Source organism: Xenopus laevis, chromosome 1L (genome assembly GCF_017654675.1).
Source record: "Xenopus laevis strain J_2021 chromosome 1L, Xenopus_laevis_v10.1, whole genome shotgun sequence".
Taxonomy (NCBI): Eukaryota; Metazoa; Chordata; class Amphibia; order Anura; family Pipidae; genus Xenopus; species Xenopus laevis.
Window position 1 is genome coordinate 174,196,122 of NC_054371.1, and position 21,999 is coordinate 174,218,120.

At 39.5% G+C, this 21,999-nt stretch overlaps 1 protein-coding gene across 11 annotated transcripts in view; it reads left to right on the forward strand.

Moving 5' to 3' along the window:
* LOC398642 (nuclear receptor corepressor 2) overlaps positions 1-21,999 on the forward strand; it is a 225,038-nt gene that overhangs the window by 102,395 nt on the left and 100,644 nt on the right. For all 11 annotated transcript variants that reach the window (XM_018262644.2, XM_018262628.2, XM_018262635.2 and 8 more), the window contains 8 exons: positions 62-241; positions 3,777-3,890; positions 8,336-8,392; positions 8,878-8,930; positions 9,434-9,500; positions 12,204-12,376; positions 13,517-13,610; positions 16,699-16,877. In XM_018262644.2, the coding sequence (XP_018118133.1) occupies positions 62-241; positions 3,777-3,890; positions 8,336-8,392; positions 8,878-8,930; positions 9,434-9,500; positions 12,204-12,376; positions 13,517-13,610; positions 16,699-16,877 (917 nt within the window). The remainder of the gene's footprint in view (positions 1-61; positions 242-3,776; positions 3,891-8,335; positions 8,393-8,877; positions 8,931-9,433; positions 9,501-12,203; positions 12,377-13,516; positions 13,611-16,698; positions 16,878-21,999) is intronic.

Consider the following 21,999-nt stretch of genomic DNA (forward strand, 5'->3'; position numbering starts at 1 on the left):
TGAATATGTGTGTTAATGGACAGGCTTCCTTGACATGTGTTTTTCTGCTTGTTGCCCATAGGATCGCTGCATGACTGGGAAGCTAGAGCCTGTATCCCCCTCCAGTCCTCCTCTAGCTGATGGAGATCTGGATCTTTTGCCTACCAGGCTTTCCAAGGAAGAGCTGATCCAGAATATGGACAGAGTAGATCGGGAAATCATCATGGTAGAGCAACAGATCACCAAGCTGAAGAAAAAGCAGGTTTGTCAAGTTATTTATATTAACCTTGGCTAATGTAAAAGCTAATTTAAGAGCGGTCATTAAATGTAAGAGTGTGTTGACAAGTACATTATTTTCCAAAAATACCTGTACTTTATTTCATGACCTTTAAAAATGTTTCTGATGCATTGTAACACAATGTAGATGTAGGGGTAGATTTAAAGGAGAACTAAAGCTTAACTAAATAAGTAGGCTAGATATGTTGTACATTTTGTTTTCGGCTTCTGTACCAGTTCAAGAAAACCACAGCCTGTTAGCAGTAAAGATCTGTGCCTCCAAAGATGCCCCAGTAGCTCCCCATCTTCTTTTCTGCTGATTCACTGCACATGCTCTGTGCTGCTGTCACTTACTGAGTTTAGGGACCGACTTAAAATATACAGTACACATTGAATAGAAATGTCACAATATAAGGCTTATTAGTAATTAATACAGATAATGACTACATGACAGCACAGAAACCAGTGTTACTAGCATCAGCATTTAAAAATAAGCCCTGTAGCATCAGCTTCAGATTCATTTTTAGGGTTAAGTTCTCCTTTACAGCTGATATATTTTCCTACCAAGGGGAAATAATGGTTACTGCAGCATGTTAAAGGGTATCTATAGCATCCAATTTACAAACTTCTTGACCCCGTTAAGGCTAGGGGCACACGGCGCGATTTCGCCGCGATTCTGCGCTGGGCGAGTTGTCGCTGCGTTTTTTAAGCCGAAATAGCTTTGCTAACTTTGGCGCTGGCGTCAATGCAAATCGCGGCGAAATCGCTGCGCTAATTCACACGCGGCGATTCTTTTTCTACTGTCGCCCGGAAACGCCCAGCGAGGCAACTTCGGACGACAATAGAAAACGAATCGCCGCGTGTGAATTAGCGCAGCGATTTTGCCGCGATTTGCATTGACGCCAGCGCCAAAGTTAGCAAAGCTATTTCGGCTTAAAAAACGCAGCGACAACTCGCTTAGCGCAGAATCGCGGCGAAATCGCGCCGTGTGCCCCTACCCTAATACCATTCAAACTAGTCTGGAAAAGAACTTTACCCTATAGATTTCCCTGCATAAATATTAACACAGTTAACACTTTTGATTTGTTAGAGCACTCTAATTCTGCTCTGCAACTGAAAAAAACATCCCATGGGAAAGAATTACATTTGACTGCTTAAAGCTGTTGATTGCTTTCTGACAAATTGGCATAATTGTCAAAGCATCAACTGTGCTGTAAATGTCCCAGCTTGTTAAAGCACTTTGCTGACTGTCAGAAACATTTCTCTAACTGCCAGGAATGTGTTAATACTTTTGCTAAAATTTGAACTGCTGTGAATCCATTAGAATTTCCCAGATTCAATTTGCATAAATATGCCCCTTAGTCATGTATAGAGTAGTTGTGCAGCAGAAATATCTGCATTGTTCTTGAAAAAACAATTTTTAATACCTATTTTGTGTGCTTTTACACAGCCATCAATATGCATTATGAACACAGAATTGCATTTGGAATTTTGTTTGGCCTACTGCCAAATGACATCTGAATTTGGTGAGAATTCAATAACGGGTATGGGATTTGTTATCCGGAAACCCGAATTACAGGGAGGCCGTCTCCCATAGACTTTTACCCAAATTTTAACCAAATAATTTAATTATTTTTTTTTTAAATGATTTCCTTTTTTTCTGTAATAATAAAACAGTTCAATGCAGCTCTTTTTGGTTTATTTATTGTTTAAACTATTCTGAGCATTCTGGATAACAGGTGTTGTATTGCTTTTGCAAACCCAGAAAGTATTTAGCCAATGGAAGAAGGATTGTGAATGTTGTAGTTTGCACCAGTGCACAGTGTATATAGCTAAAAAAATAATAAAACAAATTCTTATCTTTATCATAAAATACGGTACATCTTCAAGCAGGCCTTAAATGTGCTACACACAAAATTCACATTGTAATAACTGTAATAACAATAGAACATTGTGAAAAACAAATGTTTGTTTGCAACTTTTATTCCATTTTCCCCCATTAGCCTTTTTCGTTTTTGGAATGTAGAAGGAACTAAACTAAACCTTACTTATAAATAGACGAAATTTTTCCTTAAAGCGAGTCCAGCAGTGCTCTGTCCTAGAGTTACAGTGTCTGATCCCCTAGGAGCTGAAAGAAATGGGGATGTGATATGTGTTGAATGGATTCTGTAGAGGAGTCTTTGCTTCATACACACGGCTATGAAAACAGTTCTACATTGTCCATCTGTGAGAGTGCAGCTGCCAACTTCAACTAAAAATGCCCCAGACTTGAAATAAGAACCAGATCTTCATCTCCCAAAGAGCAAACAGAGAGGTCATTGTGTGCTCTCCATCTCCTCTCTGGGGGGCTTACAAAGCCAAAACCAAATGCATTTGTGCCCAGATTTTTAGGATAGAGAATCTGTAATGCTGGCTAATATGATGAAACCCCAGTGGGCCAAACACATGAGCAGGGTTCAGTAGTTTAGTGTAACTAGAACTCCCACAGTACCTCTCAGCCTCATGAGTTTGAAGTGGAATGGTGAGAACTGTATTTCTGTAACAGCTGGATCACATATCACTATAACCAAAAAAAAAAAAATAATGGCATTGCCCATGTCTTCTGGTTGTCTGAGCAAACTTAGGGGTCCCTGGTGAGTTATACTATTCCTAATGGCTAATTTCAAAATGTTATTGCTTTATTCATATTGCTGAATTTATTTTAACTTCTGCCTGTGTATTCTATGTTTCCTCTCATCCCACAGCTTCAGGATTGATTCTAGTCTTGTTTTGTGCATTTATATAAAGTGTGTTTGTGTGTATGTATGACACTGGGCATATGTCAGTGGTTGAGACATAAAATAGCCTCCCTGAAGAAGAGAAATGCACTGAATATTGGGAGTTTGGGCTCCGTCATTGATGAGGTTTCCTTACAGGGGAGGTGCGTGGGCTTGGCATCCCTTGAGCAAGCTATTAACTTTAATGTAGTGGCAGATTTTTAAAATGTATCATCATAATATTTCTATTAAGCTCCTCGTTTTCGACCACAGTGGTAACTTTTACTGTCTGGGACAATAAATTAGGTAATTGACTAATTGACTTTGCATTGGAATATTTAAAGGGGAACTGCACGCAAAATTGTTTGAATAATTAAATAACAGAGTATTAAGCAGGTCATGTGGTTTCTATAAAACCTTATCCAAAGAGTGCAGCAACCAAATCCAGAGACTAAAAAGTAAAGGCAACGTTTCTTTCAAAGCTCTCAATTCATATTGAACAGAATTTTGCCAGGGGGGACTGATCTACAACCCTGATATATTCCACTAAGCTGTATGTAGATTTAGTTTCTTTCTATAGCATTATATGGTAAGTACTATAACTATATATCACGTTTCCTCCATTTACACAATGTTCCAGGGCATTGGGCTGTTTTCTTAGCAAAACTGTCAACTCTTGATGCACTGAACTGGCAGAGAAGAATAGGAAAAAAAACAACATTTTCTATTTTTGGTTCTCCAAAAATGTTTTCTTTTTTTTAACAGCAACAGTTGGAGGAGGAAGCTGCCAAACCGCTTGAACCCGAGAAACCCATTTCACCTCCTCCAGTTGAATCGAAGCACCGCAGTTTGGTGCAGATTATCTACGATGAAAACCGGGTAAGTCTCTGATATGCGCCCAGTGGTGGTTGGTCAACCTTATTTAGCATTTAATTCATAGGTTTTCTTTATTTTTGTTTGCTAATCCGAAATCTGTTTATTCAGTTATTTCCCCAAGAAAGTTTCAACGCTGCCAAATGTGCTTTACTCAGATTGCACCAAATTGTATGCATACAGTGAAATCATATATCTCTTTCCCATATATTCATGCATGTGGCTTCTATTTTGCTCCTAACAGAGCAGACGTCACCTACACTGCCACATGCTCACCAGTTTAGAACTGACACCCAGTATATTTAATCATCTTAAATTCTCCCAAATGGTATCTGCTGCACGATTATTCTTATACAGTGAGACCTCAATTTTACATACCCAGATTTTATGTTTTCCTTAATTTTGCACTGTTTTTGAGGTTACACCAGTATACAATGTAAAATGCATTTTCCTGATGTTTCATGGATTTCACACCTCGTTTTCTGGTCCCCTGAAAAATGTGAAATGGGGGTTCTGCTTTATTTGTGTCTGTCACCCACTGCCAGGCACAGGCTGGCAATCTGTAGATTCACTTAGGTAAATACTAACTGCTGTGAGTGCACTATTGTGCAAATGTGCATGTGTGTACATATCTACTGTGTTTCATCAACAATTCTTTTTCTGAATTCACATGGGTTACTATCTCTGTAGTCCACAGATCTTTAGATTTCTGTGCCTCAAGCACAGCAGGAAACCCAGCTTCCCTTCCCCCTGTCTCCTATCTAAAGTCTCAAAAAATAAAATAAATGGGTTTTTCAGAGTCTCCTGCTAGGCCAGTGCGTGGGGGCCCCTTAGCGGCAGCCAAATGCATTACTGCTCTGTCAACTTCCCTTTGTTGCACAGTTCATCTGAGGACACTACATTGTCTCTCTATTACCTTCCACACGTACTGTTCAGCTATTGAACAAACCTACATCAGTGCTAATGAGTGTGAAAGGACAAGTACAGACACCCTGACACACAAACATATATAATGGACAGAATTTGGGATATTTAATCTATTTTTAGTATTAATCCATTTTTCACTCAGCATGCAGTCTCCTTTTGTTAGCAGTAGTTTGGGGATCCAGGGACTGTTAGTCTCGCCCTTTGCACACCCCAGTATTTAGAAGTAGGAGTTGATTGTACCTTGTTTGACATGTATCATTTATTTCCCACGCTTCTGATAGAAGTGCCGGGGGTGGGGTGCATATACATGACAGCGGAAGCAAAATGCTGAAGCGTGATAGGGGTTTATCTGACAAGGGCAGATTTTATCATGTTTGCATGAACCTCTGGCTAGAAAAATGTAAAGAAATATTATAGACTTCAAACTACAGCATATTATTTTTTTTTGTGCATGAAAAAAGTATATTTACATTTATTAAATGTTTTCCCTTAAAGGGGTGGTTCACCTTTACGTTAACTTTTAGTATGTTATGGAATGGCCAATTCTAAGCAACTTTTTAATTGGTCTTCATTATTTATTTATTTTTTATGGTTTTTGAATTATTTGCCTTCTTCTTCTGACTCTTTCCAGCTTTCTAATGGGGGTCACTGACCCTATTTGAAAAACAATTGCTCTGTAAGGCTACAAATATACTGTTATTGCTACTTTTTATTACTTATATTACTATTCTGAGCCTCCCCTAATTATATTCCAGTCTCTTATTCAAATTAGCACAGATTGCTGAAATGGCATACTGGAGAGGTACTGAATAATGAGTTAAATAACTCAAAGACCACAATAAAAAAATAAAAAACAAAATCCAGTTGTCTCAGAATATAACTCTCTACATCAAACTAAAAGTTAACTCAAAGGGGTTGTTCACATTTGAATGATGAAGAGAGTGATATTCTGAGACAATTTGCAATTGGTTTTAGTTTTTAAATGTTTGTGGTTTTTGAGTTATTTAGCTATATACTCGGCAGCTCTCCAGTTTGCAGTTTCAGCAGTCTGGTTGCTAGTGTCGAAATTACCCTAGCAACCATGCATTGACTGGAATAAGAAACTGGAATATGAGAGGCTTGAATAGAATGATGAACAATAAAAAGTAGAAGGTGTAGCCTTTTTGTTTTCAGATGGGGACAGTGACCCCCATTTGAAAGCGGGAAAGATTCTTATTTTAAAATTGTGTAAATTGCCTTCAGTTTCTTCTCTGGTTCCAGTATGGTTACATATCCTCATATTGTACCTGATCAGAAAACTCTCCCCCTACTCTCCCTATGAGTTGCATTTTGCCAGAGAGAGGATAAAGTGTTCAGAGCAGAACATGCTGGAAATGCCTTGTGTGCCACCCCATGCTGAGCCTGGCATTGGTACATTTTATTTATTTTCTAACTAATAACTGCCATCCTGCAGAGCTTTCTGAAATGGAACGGCATTCACAGAGCTATACACAACAAGCTGAACTATAGCAGGAGGTGGGCATGGTCAAGGGAAGTGTGAAATAAACCTTTCCAGCACGCCAATCTCTTTTTCTTTCAGTTACCCCAAATTATGTACTGAAAGCAACATGTAAAGAAATCGATCTGTTGCTAGCATAGCACTAGCAATGTATTCCAGCCAGTAATCATGGCAGAGCAAAGCAGAATCACACTAAGCCCATACTGAGGGTAATGCCAACTTGCTGTAAAGATTCATTGTAGGAATGAAACACCTGTGGGGTAGCATAAGCCCAAACACTCCCCTACGTGAAATTGACACTAGATATCATTCTGATTTCATGCACGTTCTTTAGAATATAGGCCAACCATTTGCTTTAAACAAAAGTTTAACAAAAGCCCTTTTGTCACATAAAGCATTAGATCTCCCACTTTGTATTTTAATGGTATTTCCTTATTTGAGAGATCTCCTCTTGCCAAAATGTTTTTGCAGTTATATTACTCAATCTGCAGTAGACCCAGTGCTAGGACTATGTGTTCTTGTACCGTAGGCAAGCCTAGAAAATTGCACCCCCCATACTTTAAATATTGTTTTCCATTTATCACGTAAACTACTTACCTTTCAACCCCTCCCTAGCTACTAATTTAGTGTTCATCTAATTTATTGAGGTTTTCACCGGAAAAACTTGAATCATTAGAATTTATTGAGAAACCCACCGATAAAAATACCCGATCATAATGAAACATCTTCAAATGGTTGACATTGACTACATGACCTCGACAGGTTTTAGCTAGAATATTTTCAGATTCAAACTGTTTCTAGCTTCAGGGTATAATAAATCTAGAAAAAATTAGTTTTTATTAACCTGACGTTAAGACGAATTCATTGAGAAACCCACCGATAAAAATACCCGATCATAATGAAACATCTTCAAATGGTTGACATTGACTACATGACCTTGACAGGTTTTAGCTAGAGTATTTTCAGATTCAAGCTGTTTCTAGCTTCGGGGTATAATAAAGCTAGAAAAATATAGTTTTTATTAACCTGACGTTAAGATGTTTGACGGAAAAATACCCTTGAAAACTTTTTCGGGTAACGTACAACTCGACCATTCATAAATAACTCCCTAAATGGCACTTTAATTGAAATAGTAGATCTGTGGTATATCTATGACAGTGTGCTAAGTGCCAGATCCAATATTTGGAACGTCAGAGAGCATTTATCTGCTATTGAGAATTTGAATAGAAAAACCCCAATAGGGAAGCATTTTGCAGATTGTTGCAACAGCAATACCAAATATTTACAAGTACAAGTTATGAAAAAGTCCTTCTTCCAATTAGACAAGGTGACCATTAATGACTATTAATTGTCGTGAAGCATTTTGGATTTTTTCGTTTGAGTCTAGGAGCCCTGGAGGATTGAATAAAAGATGGGACATAAATTGCCTTATATAAGACCAGCAATGAGGTTGTCTATAGTCAAAGTGATTAAATGTGACAGTATCTGCTGCTGATATGAACGTCGGATGCTATTTGAAGATGCCATGCTTGCCTTTTTTTTTTTAGTTTTGTTTCTTTATTCTGTAATAATGCTATGCTTGTTTCCTTTGGAAAATACTCTGGTAATAGTGCGCAGATTTGATTGGCTTTGTGATTTTATTGATTTGAATTTAATCTTGTTCCGGGGTGAATAGTATAGTGCCTATAACTAAGGACCAGACGTGTTTGAAATGCGTCAGGTGTTGATGCGTCTATTTGCTCACAAATAAAAATGGATTTTTAACTTTTCTGCGGAGGTAAGGCCTATTTTTTGTTAGCTTTGTAGGGTTATTGCTCAGTTGATATATTTCTGTAAAAGTAGCATACTAGCATAAAACAAACAAGTACCCTTACCTCAGTTAGAAGGAAATATATTTATATAATAATTCTGCTCTTGAGCATTGGCACTAAAACTATATTGTGTAAAGGTGTTCTGATTGGCCATTGTGAACCTTTCTATTAAATATTTGGGAATGAAATAACACAGCTTGTTGTTTGTTTTGCAGAAAAAAGCACAGGCAGCCCACCGGATACTGGAAGGTCTTGGTCCCCATGTGGAACTGGTTAGTACCTCACTTGTTAACTGAAATGTAGTATTAAATATATATAAACTGTTTTAAAGATTTCTTAAAGGAGAACTAAACCCTAAAAATGAATATGTTTTTGTAAGCAATTGTTAGTTGAAGTTTCTAAATCTGTTTTGCCAACCTGACTGTCCCATCTCAGCCTGTCAGTTAAAGTTTCTAATGCTAATGGACTTCTGCAGCACAAATATGGCAGCCCCCTCATAGGTGATCACAGGGAGTCAGATAGGTGATGTAAAAGCATTGGGCGAATACTTTATGGCAAAATTATAAAACGCATGCAAAGTTAATTTTATGGTAGGTAGGTTCATTTTTTGGTGTCCGTATCTCTTTAAGAAGACAGGGGCAGTTATCTTGAAGTCATAGCATTTGAACTGATACATGACAACTATACAGTATTTCTGTAGAACAAATCCAGGGTCTAGCGACCATTGATTAATGATAATTACTCATTTTCATTGCAGCCTTTATACAACCAACCATCGGATACGAAGCAATATCACGAGAACATTAAAATGTGAGTGTCAATTTTTTTTTACATACTATCCAGTACTGTGCTGAGTTGCAAGTCCTTCAGGTGCTATATAGTAAATTACTACTCCCAGACAGTGGAGTTCCATAAGTTATAGAGGTGGTGGGGCTCCATATTTCTGGTGTCTTCTACAACTCTACAACTAAAAAATCTTTGGCAAATATACAACCTTTAAGATCCCTGTTTCTTAATGTTGGGGCCCATAAATGTTGTAGAAGTACAACTCCCCGCCCTCTTCAGCATATTGGGAGTTGGTCCTACAACATCTGGGAACTCAAGGTTGAGAAACTGTGTTTTAGACTGTAAGCTCAAATGGGCATTGTCTTTTTTTTTACCTTCTGTATCTCTCAGTATTTGTATGTAAGATGTATGTTTTCTATATACAACATTCTGTTTTACAACACAGCAGAATATATTAGCACCTTTTGTAAGTGCTTCTAAATAATAGTAAAACAGATGCATAAAATTGTGTTCTTCATCCCATGCAGAAACCAGACGATGCGAAAGAAGCTAATACTGTATTTTAAGAGACGAAACCATGCACGCAAGCAATGGGTAAGTTGTAGTACAGGGATCCCCAACCTTTTGAACCTGTGAGCAACATTCAGAAGTAGAAGGAGTTGGGGAGCAACACAAGCATGAAAAATGTTCTTGGGGTGCCAAATGTGGACCGTCAACCTACATTGAAGCTCTGTTTGGCAGTACGTCTGGTTTTTATACATCCAAAACCTACCTGGAATTCAAAAATAAGCTCCTGCGGGAGCAACATCAACAAGGGGTTGGAGAGCAACATGTTGCTCACGAGCTACTTGTTGGGGATCGCTGTTGTAGTATATATGTAAAATATTATTCCTGAATAAACAGGAAGCAGGAAGACTATGATAGTGCTATGACATATAAATATAAATCAGTGCTTACTTTCTCTGAGACTTTTGGGACTTCAGACAATCTTTTACTAAGGTCCTGGTTTAGCGAGAGTCAAGGTGAAAGAAAACTAATTAACATCACTTTGCAGTGCCTACTGTGCAGTGTTTCTGTACAGCTTAATGACATGAAAGAGCAAACACTGATCTAGCAGAATGCAAGGTAGAATTAATTAGAAGTACAGAAGCGTAGCCTCTCCTCTAGATGATTGCTGTGGCCTTCTGGGAGAATAAAGTTTACTTCACTGTGCTCCATTCACAATTGGAACCTAATTCTATGATACAGGCAAATATGCTGGGTCCCCTGTACTTATTTATTTACAAATCTATACCCTTAAGTTATAAATAATGTGGGTGATTCCACTCTACAGCACTTATTGGGGCAGATTCGTTAAAGGGCAAATTGGCACAGTCGCCATCTTCTCCCACGCGCGTCTTCTTCCTGCTTTGACCGGCGTCTTCTGGCGCATGCGCAGTAGGAACATTTACCAGTACGGCTCTCCTGCGCATGCACCGAATGTCACGAAGTTTTCCGATTTCACGTGACATTCGGCGCATGCACAGTAGAGCCGTACTGGTAAATGTTCCTACTGCGCATGCGCCAGAAGACGCCGGTCAAAGCAGGAAGAAGACGCGCATGGGAGAAGATGGCGACTGTGAACTCCGTGGACAGGACCTGCGCAGAGGGGTGAGTAACAAGTTAGGGGCATTTGCCCAGGGGGACAGGTAGGCCAGGAGGGAGGAGGGGCAACACAGGGGAGGGGGAGGGGTTTTGCGCCCAGGGGGTTTCCTTCTCCTTTAAAGACGTCCATATGACTTTTCAAATTAACCTCAGTGCAAGAGTGCTATGCAAAGTTTCACTAGGCAGAAATTAACGAAAATTCGCTAGGAAATGCTCGCCCACCCGAAGTAACGCTAACAAAACTTTGCCAGCATTTGGCTGCTGAGACGCAACCATTGCATTTTAAAAAATTAGCGTAGAGGTAATGAATTTGCACTTGTCTAAGTGGATCAGAGTGTGGCAAATAGGTCACGTTAGTGAATTTGCCCCTTTGAGTTGTTTAACTGAAGGTGAGGTTCAGGTGTGGGTTTGGGCAGGTGGCGGACCAAACTTTAAGCAGAAAACCATGTTTTTGGACCCTTTAGGTGAGACTAATTCAGGCTGGCACAGGGTGATGGGCCTTAATCTGCCCACAGCCCACCCTGTCTGCAACCACACACTACATGTCTTTTCTGGCATTTTGTTATACACATGCACCAGCCGGCTCCCCCTTCAATGGTGAGATCAGTGATAGGTGCACAGGTATACACTGGGTTATATACACTGGGTTGGTATGGTTTAGGTCAAAGAGGTTAGGTCAAAGAGGTTAAGACAAGTGGCTTCCCATCATGTCACACATATATGAAGTGGACCAGCTGCATTTACATTATTTTGTGACATTTTTATACGTGACCGGTAAATGCAACTGGCTGCTTGCATGCTGTACATTTTTACCCTATAATCCCATTGCATTATACGCCTCTAAAAATAGAAGAAATATGTTGTTTGAGCCACATCCATGAAAATATCCCTATTAAAACCTTTGTATCACAAGGCAACAATTGCACCTCTGTCTGGCTGCTCTCCCAGGCTGTGCAGGAGTGCCAGCAGCACTTAGCACATTGCACTTAGGATGCCAGCCAATTCCTAGCTTATGGGTAGGTAGCCTGCAACTAGGCTGACCTGACAGGAAACTGCATCCTCGCTACGCCAGCCCTTAGTCATGGATGAAAATATAAATTAGCCTCTTTTTCCAGCATATTATTTTGAATAAACTATTCTTTGACTTTTGGCCTATTGTTTGAGCCGGTGACTTACTGCATCTAAATACACCAAAGATATGCCCTCGCATGAAAGTGTCAGTCAGCAGAGAGGCATACAGGTCTAGGTAGTGTACTTCTGCCAATTGGCATGTGTGATTATCTATTGATTCAAAATACTATAATCGGATGGCAGCCTTTAGACAGAACTTAATGTTTCAGAGCTGTACTCCGAGAAGGAAGGCTATATGTCCTCACCTGAATCTTTCTTATGATAAACATGATTTAGCGCAGGTACCAAAAGCTGCTCACGTGCATGACTTCAAGTATGTCAGTGTTGCATGAAGTCCTATATTCTTTGGTTGAAAATGCTAGTCCTTACTGATGTTGTATTTTGTGATTGTTGTTAAAGCAAAAGTATCTGAGGTGCCTTACAGAATTAGAGAATTAAGCGGATTTTAATTACTAGTAAATGTTACACGCTTACTCTTCTGATGAATGGTTAGCAGGCCTCATGTTTTCTTTGCATTCACAGGAGCAGAAGCTGTGCCAGCGCTATGACCAGCTAATGGAAGCCTGGGAAAAGAAAGTGGAGCGGATTGAGAACAACCCCCGAAGACGTGCTAAAGAGAGCAAAATAAGAGAGTATTATGAAAAACAATTTCCAGAGATCCGCAAGCAAAGGGAACTTCAGGAACGTATGCAAAGGTTGGCTAATGATGTGTATTCTGGGTTCCCCTGTTATGTTTTAGTGAATGTTTCATTTATTTCTGTTTGACACCTCTGCACTGTACAACTTGCTCACATAAATAACACTCTTTATAACTGTCCTCGTCGTCAAAAGTAAATATTAGCATGACAATTCTTTCTTTTTGAGAGACTAGAGTCTACATTGAATGTACGGTATCTTTTGTTTATGCAGTATTTTTGTTAAACATTGGTTGGTTAAATACAGTACATGTTTTTTCTTTTCCAAGCAAAAGAAAAAAAAGGTACATACTAACTATTTGAGTGTGTTTAACCATTCTTACATTTTGTAACACTAACATGATCCAGGGTTTCAAAGCACCATGTCCATATCACTAAATATTCCCTGTGATGTCCCTGCAGTGGATCCTGATAGGATAGAGCTGCCTCCCATTCATTACCATGGGAAACACTCTACCTCTGTCCGAATGGTTGTCGTTTGGGAGTGTTTACTTCTGCGCTTAAAGTGGACCTGTCACCCAGACACAAAGATCTGTATAATAAAAGTCCTTTTTAAATTTAACATGAAATCCAATTTCTATTTTTTATTAAAGCATTCATAGCTGTTGTAAACTCATTTAAAAATCTCAGCTGTCAATCTACGTAGGGTAGGTTTTTTTTTTGTACTTAATCCCAACTAAAATATTATTAATCCTTATTGGAAGCAAAACCAGCCTTTTGCGTTTATTTAATTTTTTACAGGATTTTCTAGTAGACTAAGGTATATTGATCCAAATTATGGAAAGATCTGTTAACCCGGAAAACCCCAGGTCAGAGCATTCTGGATAAAAGGTCACATACCTGTATTGTGCTGTATCGTGATGCCTATGCAGGGAACAGGAGCACCAATGAATAGTTTACAATATCAGGGTTACATACAATACAAACCAATTATGCAAATTCAGGGACATTCAAAATGTGATAAGGGTCCTGCTTATGGTAAAATTACTTTTCAGGCTTTGGTTTTTTAGCATTGTACACCTGAGAAAGATTCTGGGTAATGGACACCTCCACAAATGTTTGCCATAGCCATGTAAACTGCTCATCCATACAACATAATCATTGTTGCATGCAACTGAACGTTTCAATTCCATCTCTCAGCAGGGTGGGACAGAGAGGAAACAGCCTGTCCCTTTCAGCAGCACGCAGTGAGCACGAAGTGTCAGAAATTATTGACGGTCTCTCAGAGCAGGAGGTAAGGTTTCCTTCCTCAGTGCTTTACCTGCTGCAGTCCTTGCATCTGCAAATCATGGTTTCTTCTGTGGTGTAGAGTAGAGCACAAGGGGTAGATATGCAGTATACTGTTCTACAATAGCTTTAATTTTTATAAAACAACACCAGTAATTAAGATATTGTGTATCTGTCATATACCTTTCAAGATTTTGTCAGATTTATCTTCATGCAGAATGTTTTTATGTGCAAGTGAATTGTTTAGTGGCTGCAAGGTCACAGGGCAGGTATATTTTCACAGGCCCTGGCACCTCCTCCTTTTGCAGTTCTGACAGTTTTAGGTACTCCAAAAGGGTTAATATGTTACTAGGCCTGATTGTATTTAAACCAGAGCAAGGTCTGTTGGCTTAACTCCTTAACTGCTCTAGTTTTTCCTTCAGAGGCTAATAACATACCCAGGATTAAGTTTAGCATCTTTGCATTGATGAAATGCACATTGCCCACTCTCAGGTTAAGGCAATCCCTCTCCTTTTATTTCATGCTGCTCTTTAGTATGAGTTCAAATGTAGAACCATGAATAAAGGTGGCCATAGACACAAAGATCCGCTTGTTTGGCAAAATCGCCAAACGAGCGTATCTTTCCCCGATATGCCATTAACGAGCATGGCTATATCGGGGGTAATCTGATTGTTTCGTCCGTATGGCCGAACGATCCGATTACGATGTGCCGTGGGCTCCGGCGGGATCGGTCGGGTCAAAATCAACCCTGACCGATCGACAAAACGAGCGATCTCCGCTGGACGAAAGATGTCGGCACACGCCACACACAATCCGAAAATCGGACGAATCCTCGATTCGTACGATAGGATCTGTGTGTCTATGGCCACCTTAAGCATGGACTTTTGTCCCTTCACTTCCATAGTGTATTGTCTGAATTGTAGTGCACGATGTTGGCACAAATTCGGACTTTCTCATAAGATTAAACACATACATAATAATTTATTCTTTATGCATATCAATGGCAATTAAAAAATGTAATATATATGTATATGTGTGTGTGTGTGTGTATATATATATATATATATATATATATATATATATATATATATATATATATATAAAATATGTCTATATTATGTCAATATGTGGCAGAAATTATTATCATTTATTTATATTTATTTAGCACTAAAAGTTAAACAGCGGGTATATTATGGGGGGGGGGGTTTGGAAAGGGTACAAAAGTAATTGTAAAAGCAAAGTTATTTGTGCCTGAGATGATACTTTTTGGTCATCCCCATTGGCCATCTTTATATCCCACTACCCATTTCCTCTCTCTATTCAGAAAATCTTAACCTTGTAGAATTGACTCAGTGTGTATTTCCTCCAGTAACCACACTCTCACCCAATGTGTTCACCTCGGTGCACCACCCTTCCTTTATGTTTCTGATTGCACTCACTGAATACTGTTTTAAAGTGAGATTCCTGCAAAATACTGCCATTTTTGTCTATTTTGAAATTTCTATATGAATAGGTAGCTTATGGAGGGTACAGATGAACGCTTGAGCCAATTTTCCAAATGTCTGTGCTGTAGCTATGAATTCTTAAAGAAGAACTAAAGCGTAACTAAAGAAGTAGCTAGAAATGTTGTACATTATGTTTTGTGCTTCTGTACCAGCCCAAGGCAACCACAGCCCAGTAAAGATATGTGTCTCCAAAGATGCCCCAGTAGCTCCCCATCTACTTTTCTGCTGATTTACTGCACATGCTCTGTGCTGCTGTCAGTTACTGAGCTTAGGGACCGACTCACAATATACAGTACACACAGAATAGAAATGTCACAATATAAGGCTGATTAGTAATTAATACAGATAATTACTACATGACAGCACAGAAACCAGTGCAACTAGCATCAGAATTTAATAATCAGCCCTGTAGCATCAGCTTATATTACAGGCCAACCTCATTTTCTGCTTGATAATTTGCGACAACCCCTGAGCTTAGCTTCTCAACAGCTGCTCAGAGCCCACTGAGCATGTGAGTGTCACAGACACTTTCCAAGATGGTGACCCCCTGTGACAAGTTTGAAGTCCCGGATCAAGCTGAAACTTTAGGCTGGTGCAATAAGTTCAAATATAAAATATGACATTTTAACCATATTCTTTTTAGGGTTTAGTTCTCCTTTAAAAGGCATCAAGGAATCAGTCCTATCCCAAGTATTTCTCAAATGAGGAGCTTCATTTATCCTCTGGATCTCCATATCAATTAGGGGGAAGGGGCACCATCTTCTATCCCCTCTCCCCTAACTACAGAAGTTATTCTGCAGAACTGACCTCTCAGAATATAATTATTAACGTTTTGGATGATAGGTAATGTATTTTTACAGCTTGGAAAGCTCTGTAACAGAATTTACTTTTTAGTATGTTATAGAATGCCCTATTCTTAGCAACTTTGCCTTTGGCCTTCATTTTTTATTTTTTATAATATTGGAATGATTTGCCTTCCTCTTCTGCCTCTTTCCAGGTTTCAAATGGGTTCACCCCAGCAGCCAAAAAAAATGTTGCTGTGTGTTATTATTACTTTATAATATTTATCTTCCTATAATTTGGACCCTAGCAACCAAAACTGCAAATTGTAGAGCTAGTGAATAAAAAAGCTAAATAACTTAAAAACCACAAATAATAATAAATGAGAACCAATTGCAAATTGTCTCAGAATATCACTCGCTACATCAAACTAAAAGTTAATTAAACTATTGAGAAAATGAAAATGTAATATAAGCTTCAGCATATGGAAATAAGAAACTTTCTAAATACAATCAATTAAATAATCTGCATTGTTTCTGAAATAATCAAGTTTATCTTTACTATTCCTCTCTCAGCATCGGTTTCTCTTCATTCTGTCTTCATGCAGCAGTTGGGTGTCAGATATTCATTGACAGTTAGATCCAATATTTCTTATAGGGGGATCCTGTTGCGTAGAAGATGTATTCTAATTGATGCAATATTATAGATGTTAGTACTGTATTTTGTTAGTGTTGCATAATGGCATATTCCATGTTCTTCCTCTACATGGGAAGGCTACTACATTTTTAACGACTGCCTTGTATGCTACAGAATCTGGAGAGGCAGATGCGCCAGCTGGCAGTCATTCCTCCCATGTTGTTTGATGCGGAACAGCAGAGGATCAAGTTCATAAACATGAATGGTCTGATGGACGATCCCATGAAAGTGTACAAGGAAAGGCAGGTTATGAACATGTGGAGTGAACAGGAGAAAGACACCTTTAGGGAGAAGTAAGTTTCTGTTTGTCTAGCACATAAATTCTCATAACAGACAAAGAGTAAGCAACTGTTCTGCAGGTCTGGGACCTCCTTGGTAACATCTCATTTTTGCTAGGAGGTTCATTTATTCTTTTAATACATGAATTTATCAAAGATCACATCACACCTATTGCTTCTTTCTCTCTCTCTTTCCAACAAATTCAAGAGTGACTGAATTTGCAGCTGTAATTTTAATGATTCTGTAGATTAGGTGACAAGGGGAAGAGACCCCCCTCGGGGGCCTTCGACTCTCCTATGCATGGGCATGTGCAGCACATTTTCCAGACTATGAGGCAAAGCTATAAAAGGAGAAGGAAATGCTTTGTGCACTTGAGGATGACAAATGTTAGGCACCCCCAAGCAGTGGCATAACTACCGGGGGAGCAGGGGGTGCGATTGGGCCAGGGCCCACTGTCAGCTCGCATGCCGCTAATTCTGGGTGGATTCCGGTAGTACGTAGGGAGGCAGGGGTCCGGCTGCAGGTCCCGCGCCAGGGCCGCCCCCCTCTAGTTAAGTTGCTGCTCCCAAGTGATTGTATTGACTTACCCAAAACCCCGGGCCGGTGCTCCTATCAGCAGATAACTGCACCTCCCCGGGTTATACCAGTGAGCACCATGGAGCGATCCTCTTCCGGCTTCTTCCTTCTTCAAATTTCCTTGGGCAGACACATGCGCAGTTGAACACAATAGCCAACATTTTCGTTAAAGTACGGCTGAAAGAGGAAGACAGAAGAGGATCGCTTTGTGGTGCTCACTGGTATAACTCCAGCCCGGTGCAGTTTTCTGCTGATAGGAGCACCGGTCCGGGTTTTAAGGTCAATACAATCACTTGGGGGTGTACTTTTAAACCATGATTGAATAAAGATTTTCTACTTTTACTAACGGCCTGGTGTGCGGAATCGCTTTCCTCTATTTATTCCAATCACTTGGGGGTGCCTAACATTTGGCACCCCAACGTGCACGAAGCCTTTCCTTCTCCTTTAACCAAAAGTGACCTGTATCCAAAGACTAAATTTATATGTAATAATTAGGTGTTAATGTCCTGCCAGGTCTGAGAGATGATTTGTAGGAAATACATTTACAGGCAGTGCCCAGCAAGTTGTTTGCATCAATTTTGTAAGTAGAGTGTGTAAATAAATGAAAAGCATTATTTATAGATAATAATATGGAATATCATTTGGAAACGAAGGATTCATCTTTATGTGACAGTTCTTTTATTCATGTGGGTCAAGGACAGTTCAATACCCCTCTCAGCTCTTTGGCAACTCTGATTTCTCTGTATTTGTGGCACCAGCACAGAGTGCTAGCTCTTCACGTGTAACTCTCTGTGCCTGAAAATACCAGCAGCACTGCATACGAAAAACAGTATAGATAAGAGAAAATCTACAGAACTTGCCTTTGGTCCATCCAGTTGCAGGTGAAAAACGAACCCACATAAGTGCCGGTAAAATCAAAATATTTCCCATTTACAATGGAAAACATGGATGTGGGGTCTTAAAAACAATTATGGTCCCACCATGGAGAAACAAACAATAAAATCTCCCTTCTCTTAGCAGAATAAGAGTCCCACTTACTACACAATAATGCACACTCACAGTAACACACTCACACACACAGAAACAAGCACATGTAATACCTTGTAATTACCAAGTTCCAACATAGAGTAAAATAAACATTAATACAGAAAACTGTATTACACTATTTGTTGCTTAATTTCTCTGAAGCTTCCTCGTGAGGCAACTTCAGAAATACAAAGCGACATGTATGTTTTCCCACCGGCAATTTATTATATTGACCATAATCACTGGAGGATTGTAATGATTTATTTACCTTATACCCCAGACCTGTGCTCCTGTTAGCAGGAAACTGCACCAGCCCGGGGCACTTGTGAATTAGCGATCCTTTTCCTTTGAGGTTCTTTTAGTATGTCCAGTTCCTAGCAACTTTGCAGTTGGTCTTAATTACTTATATTTTATAGTTTTTGAGTTATTTGCCTTTTTCTTCTACCCTTTATAGTTGTCATATTGGGGTCACTGAATCTAAAAACAAATGATCTGTAAGGCTACAAATAAATTGTTATTGCCTCATTGATTACATTGATCTTTTTTATCCAGGCCCTCTCCTTTTCTTATTTCATTCGCTTATTCAAATCAATGTGTTGTTGCTAGGGTGATTTGGACCCTAGCAACCAGATTGCTGTAATTGCAAACTGGAGAGCTGCTAAATAGAAAGCTAAATAACTCAAAAACCACAAATAATAAAAAATGAAAAACTATTGCAAATAGACTGAGAATATAACTCTCTATATCATTCTAAAAGTTGATTTAAATGTGAACAACAAATGCTGGCTTTTTCACTCTGCTGCGTATGTGTCGGCCACTGGATTTTGAAGAAAGAAGGAGCACTGGTCAAGGGTATCGGGTAAATCATTACAATCCTTGGGGGGTGGCTTTATTATTTAGCACCCCCTTGAATTGGAGCTTTCTTTCTCCATTAGAAATGTTTAAATAAAGTATATTGATTAGAATTATGTTTTCTTTTATAAGGTAAATTTCATTTTAGGTTTACAAAACTTCTAACTCAGACACTCTCCCAAAAATCCTAGTCTGTGTAAATTTACACAGGGCATTTCTGGAGAACCACTTAAGGTGGCCGTACACTGATAAAAGCTGCTGACAGACCGAGTCGGCAGCTTATTGGCCCGTGTATGGGCCCACCAACGGGCTTCCCCGATCGATATCTGGCCTCAATCGGGCAGGGCTAAAAATCCCGTCAGATCATGGACCGCATCTGTTCATTGATGTGGTCGAGCAATCCGACCACCCTTACTCCTGCATTGAGATCCAATCGTTGGGCCCAAAGTGGGCATATCAGGGAGAGATCTGCTCGTTTGGCAACATCACCAAACAGGCGGAGTTTGGCCACCTTTAAAATTACTTTGGAATTTTTTGTATTGTAAACACGCAGTTGAAAAGAATGTCTTTCATTCTTTACCTGCAAGGGAAAGTCCCTCTCCTCACCGATGCCGTTCACCACACTCTCTTATTACTGTGCACTCACTTGACTTTCTAACAGCTTGCGTCATGTCACATGTCCCACAGCCAACAGCCCGAGGCTCTGCTGCTCTATAGTCTGACTGTTTGGGAGTCAGACTATGAGCAATGTAAGTGACTAAAACTTTCCTAAATAATTCACAAGCATAGCACAAAACAAAGACCTGCTTGCCCCATTAAAATTAAAAGGGTGCGTCACCTTTCTAACTTTTACTATGTTATTTTTTAACTTCTTTTCATTTGGTCTTCATTTATAATTTTTTTTATAGCTTTTGAATTATTTGCTTTCCTCTTCTGCATCTTTCAAAAGGGGTTCTCTGAATCCAACAGCCAAAAACTATTATTCCGTGAGGCTACACATATTCCCATCTCTCATTCAAACTGCAGGGGGGGGACAAGTATATGTAAAGATGAGCTCAGTGCTGCTACTCCTTATAGTAGCATGTCGTTTGGCCATTCTGAAGAATTGACACAGGAATCCGTTTTCATAAAATTGCCAATTTTCAACCTTAAAATAGATTGAACTGCTGGCAATCCTTCTGCATTTTGATCTGTAATAAATCTGTCCCAATGTTTTATTACATCTGTGTATGTACTTCCCCCCCCCCCCCACGTGTCAGGCATTTGAGCAATGGTTTGTGGTGTGTTTATATTTCAAAGGCAAAATACCAGTCAGTGCATAAAACCAATACAAACAGATCATGATTATATCTATGTTTTCCAGACTTTTTTCATGTGAAGCCAAGCACAGACCGGGAATCCGCCCCTACTTTGCCATCTGCTTCTTTCCTTGAACCACTGCATCATCCGAGGTGCAGGAAAGTAAAAAAACAAATGGCAGCATAGGGGATGACTTGCGGCCTGTGCATTTCCACAGGCCGAAATCTGCCCCTGTCTGGCATTAGCCTTACAGTAGCTGCAAGTCCTGTAACTGAAGAACAGGGTGCAAGTATGGCAGTGGCAGGCAAAATAATGCACAAATGAGCATTGACGCACTAAACACTGGTTAAATGTTTGTCCCTAAAGCTGGCCATAGATGTTGAGATTTTTATACTATCCTCATCTTGAGACCACGATTATCTCGGAACTATCGTACGATCGTACGAATTGACTAAAAAGACCAATTTGCCAGGAAAACAAAGGGGAGCTGCCTGCTTGGCCCTGCAAAAATAGATAGATTGCACTAGGGCCAACAGATTTTTTAACCTGACCAATCAATTTCCTGACAGATGTCGGCCGAAAAATCTTAGATGTACGATCGTACGAATCCCACTAACCACACGATAATTTCAAAGGATTGGTCGGACTTCCCTAAAATCGGTCATTCGGCAAGAAGAATCGTCGCTAATAGCATGCAAAGGGAGGTTGCAGGGAAGGGCCTTTTTAACGAAAACCTGGCCACTCTATACACATGTGCCTCTGGAAAAACACTGTAGTATCTCAAGCCTTGTCATTCTGGCCTCCTATTCCAGCTAAAATATTTAATGCTTTGCTCCAGGGGATATTTCTAAAACATTGCTACATTTTTAAAGTATTACACAGCATTCTGCGCCTGACTCGGCATTACACATGAAGCTAATCTCTGATTAATCACAGACCATTTTTAGAGAATTCTCACGCAAACACTGTGCAGAGATTTTACCGAGAGGTATATACAAAAGACAACACTGGCTTTACTTTAAATGAAGAATGTGATCTATTTTCCCATCAGTGTGCAACCAGTTTAGCATATTTTATTTTCACTGTCAGATCTTGTTTGCACTGAAGACATGACAAGCCCTTTTGCTTGTCAGATTCTTCAATTTAAATATCTGATCTGCTCAGATGAGTCTGGAGGTGCAACCCTGAAAAAGGTTCTTTGATGCTGACCTCTTTTTCAAATAGATATTGAAAATGTATCAGTCCAGCTCCACTGAGCCCTCAGTAGCTGCATGGTTTGTTTTCTATGCCCCTGGATGTAATTTCTTGAAGTTAAATCTGGCAATACAATATTCATTTATTTGAGCATGCTTTTCATCAAGTTGTTGAACTAACCATACCGGA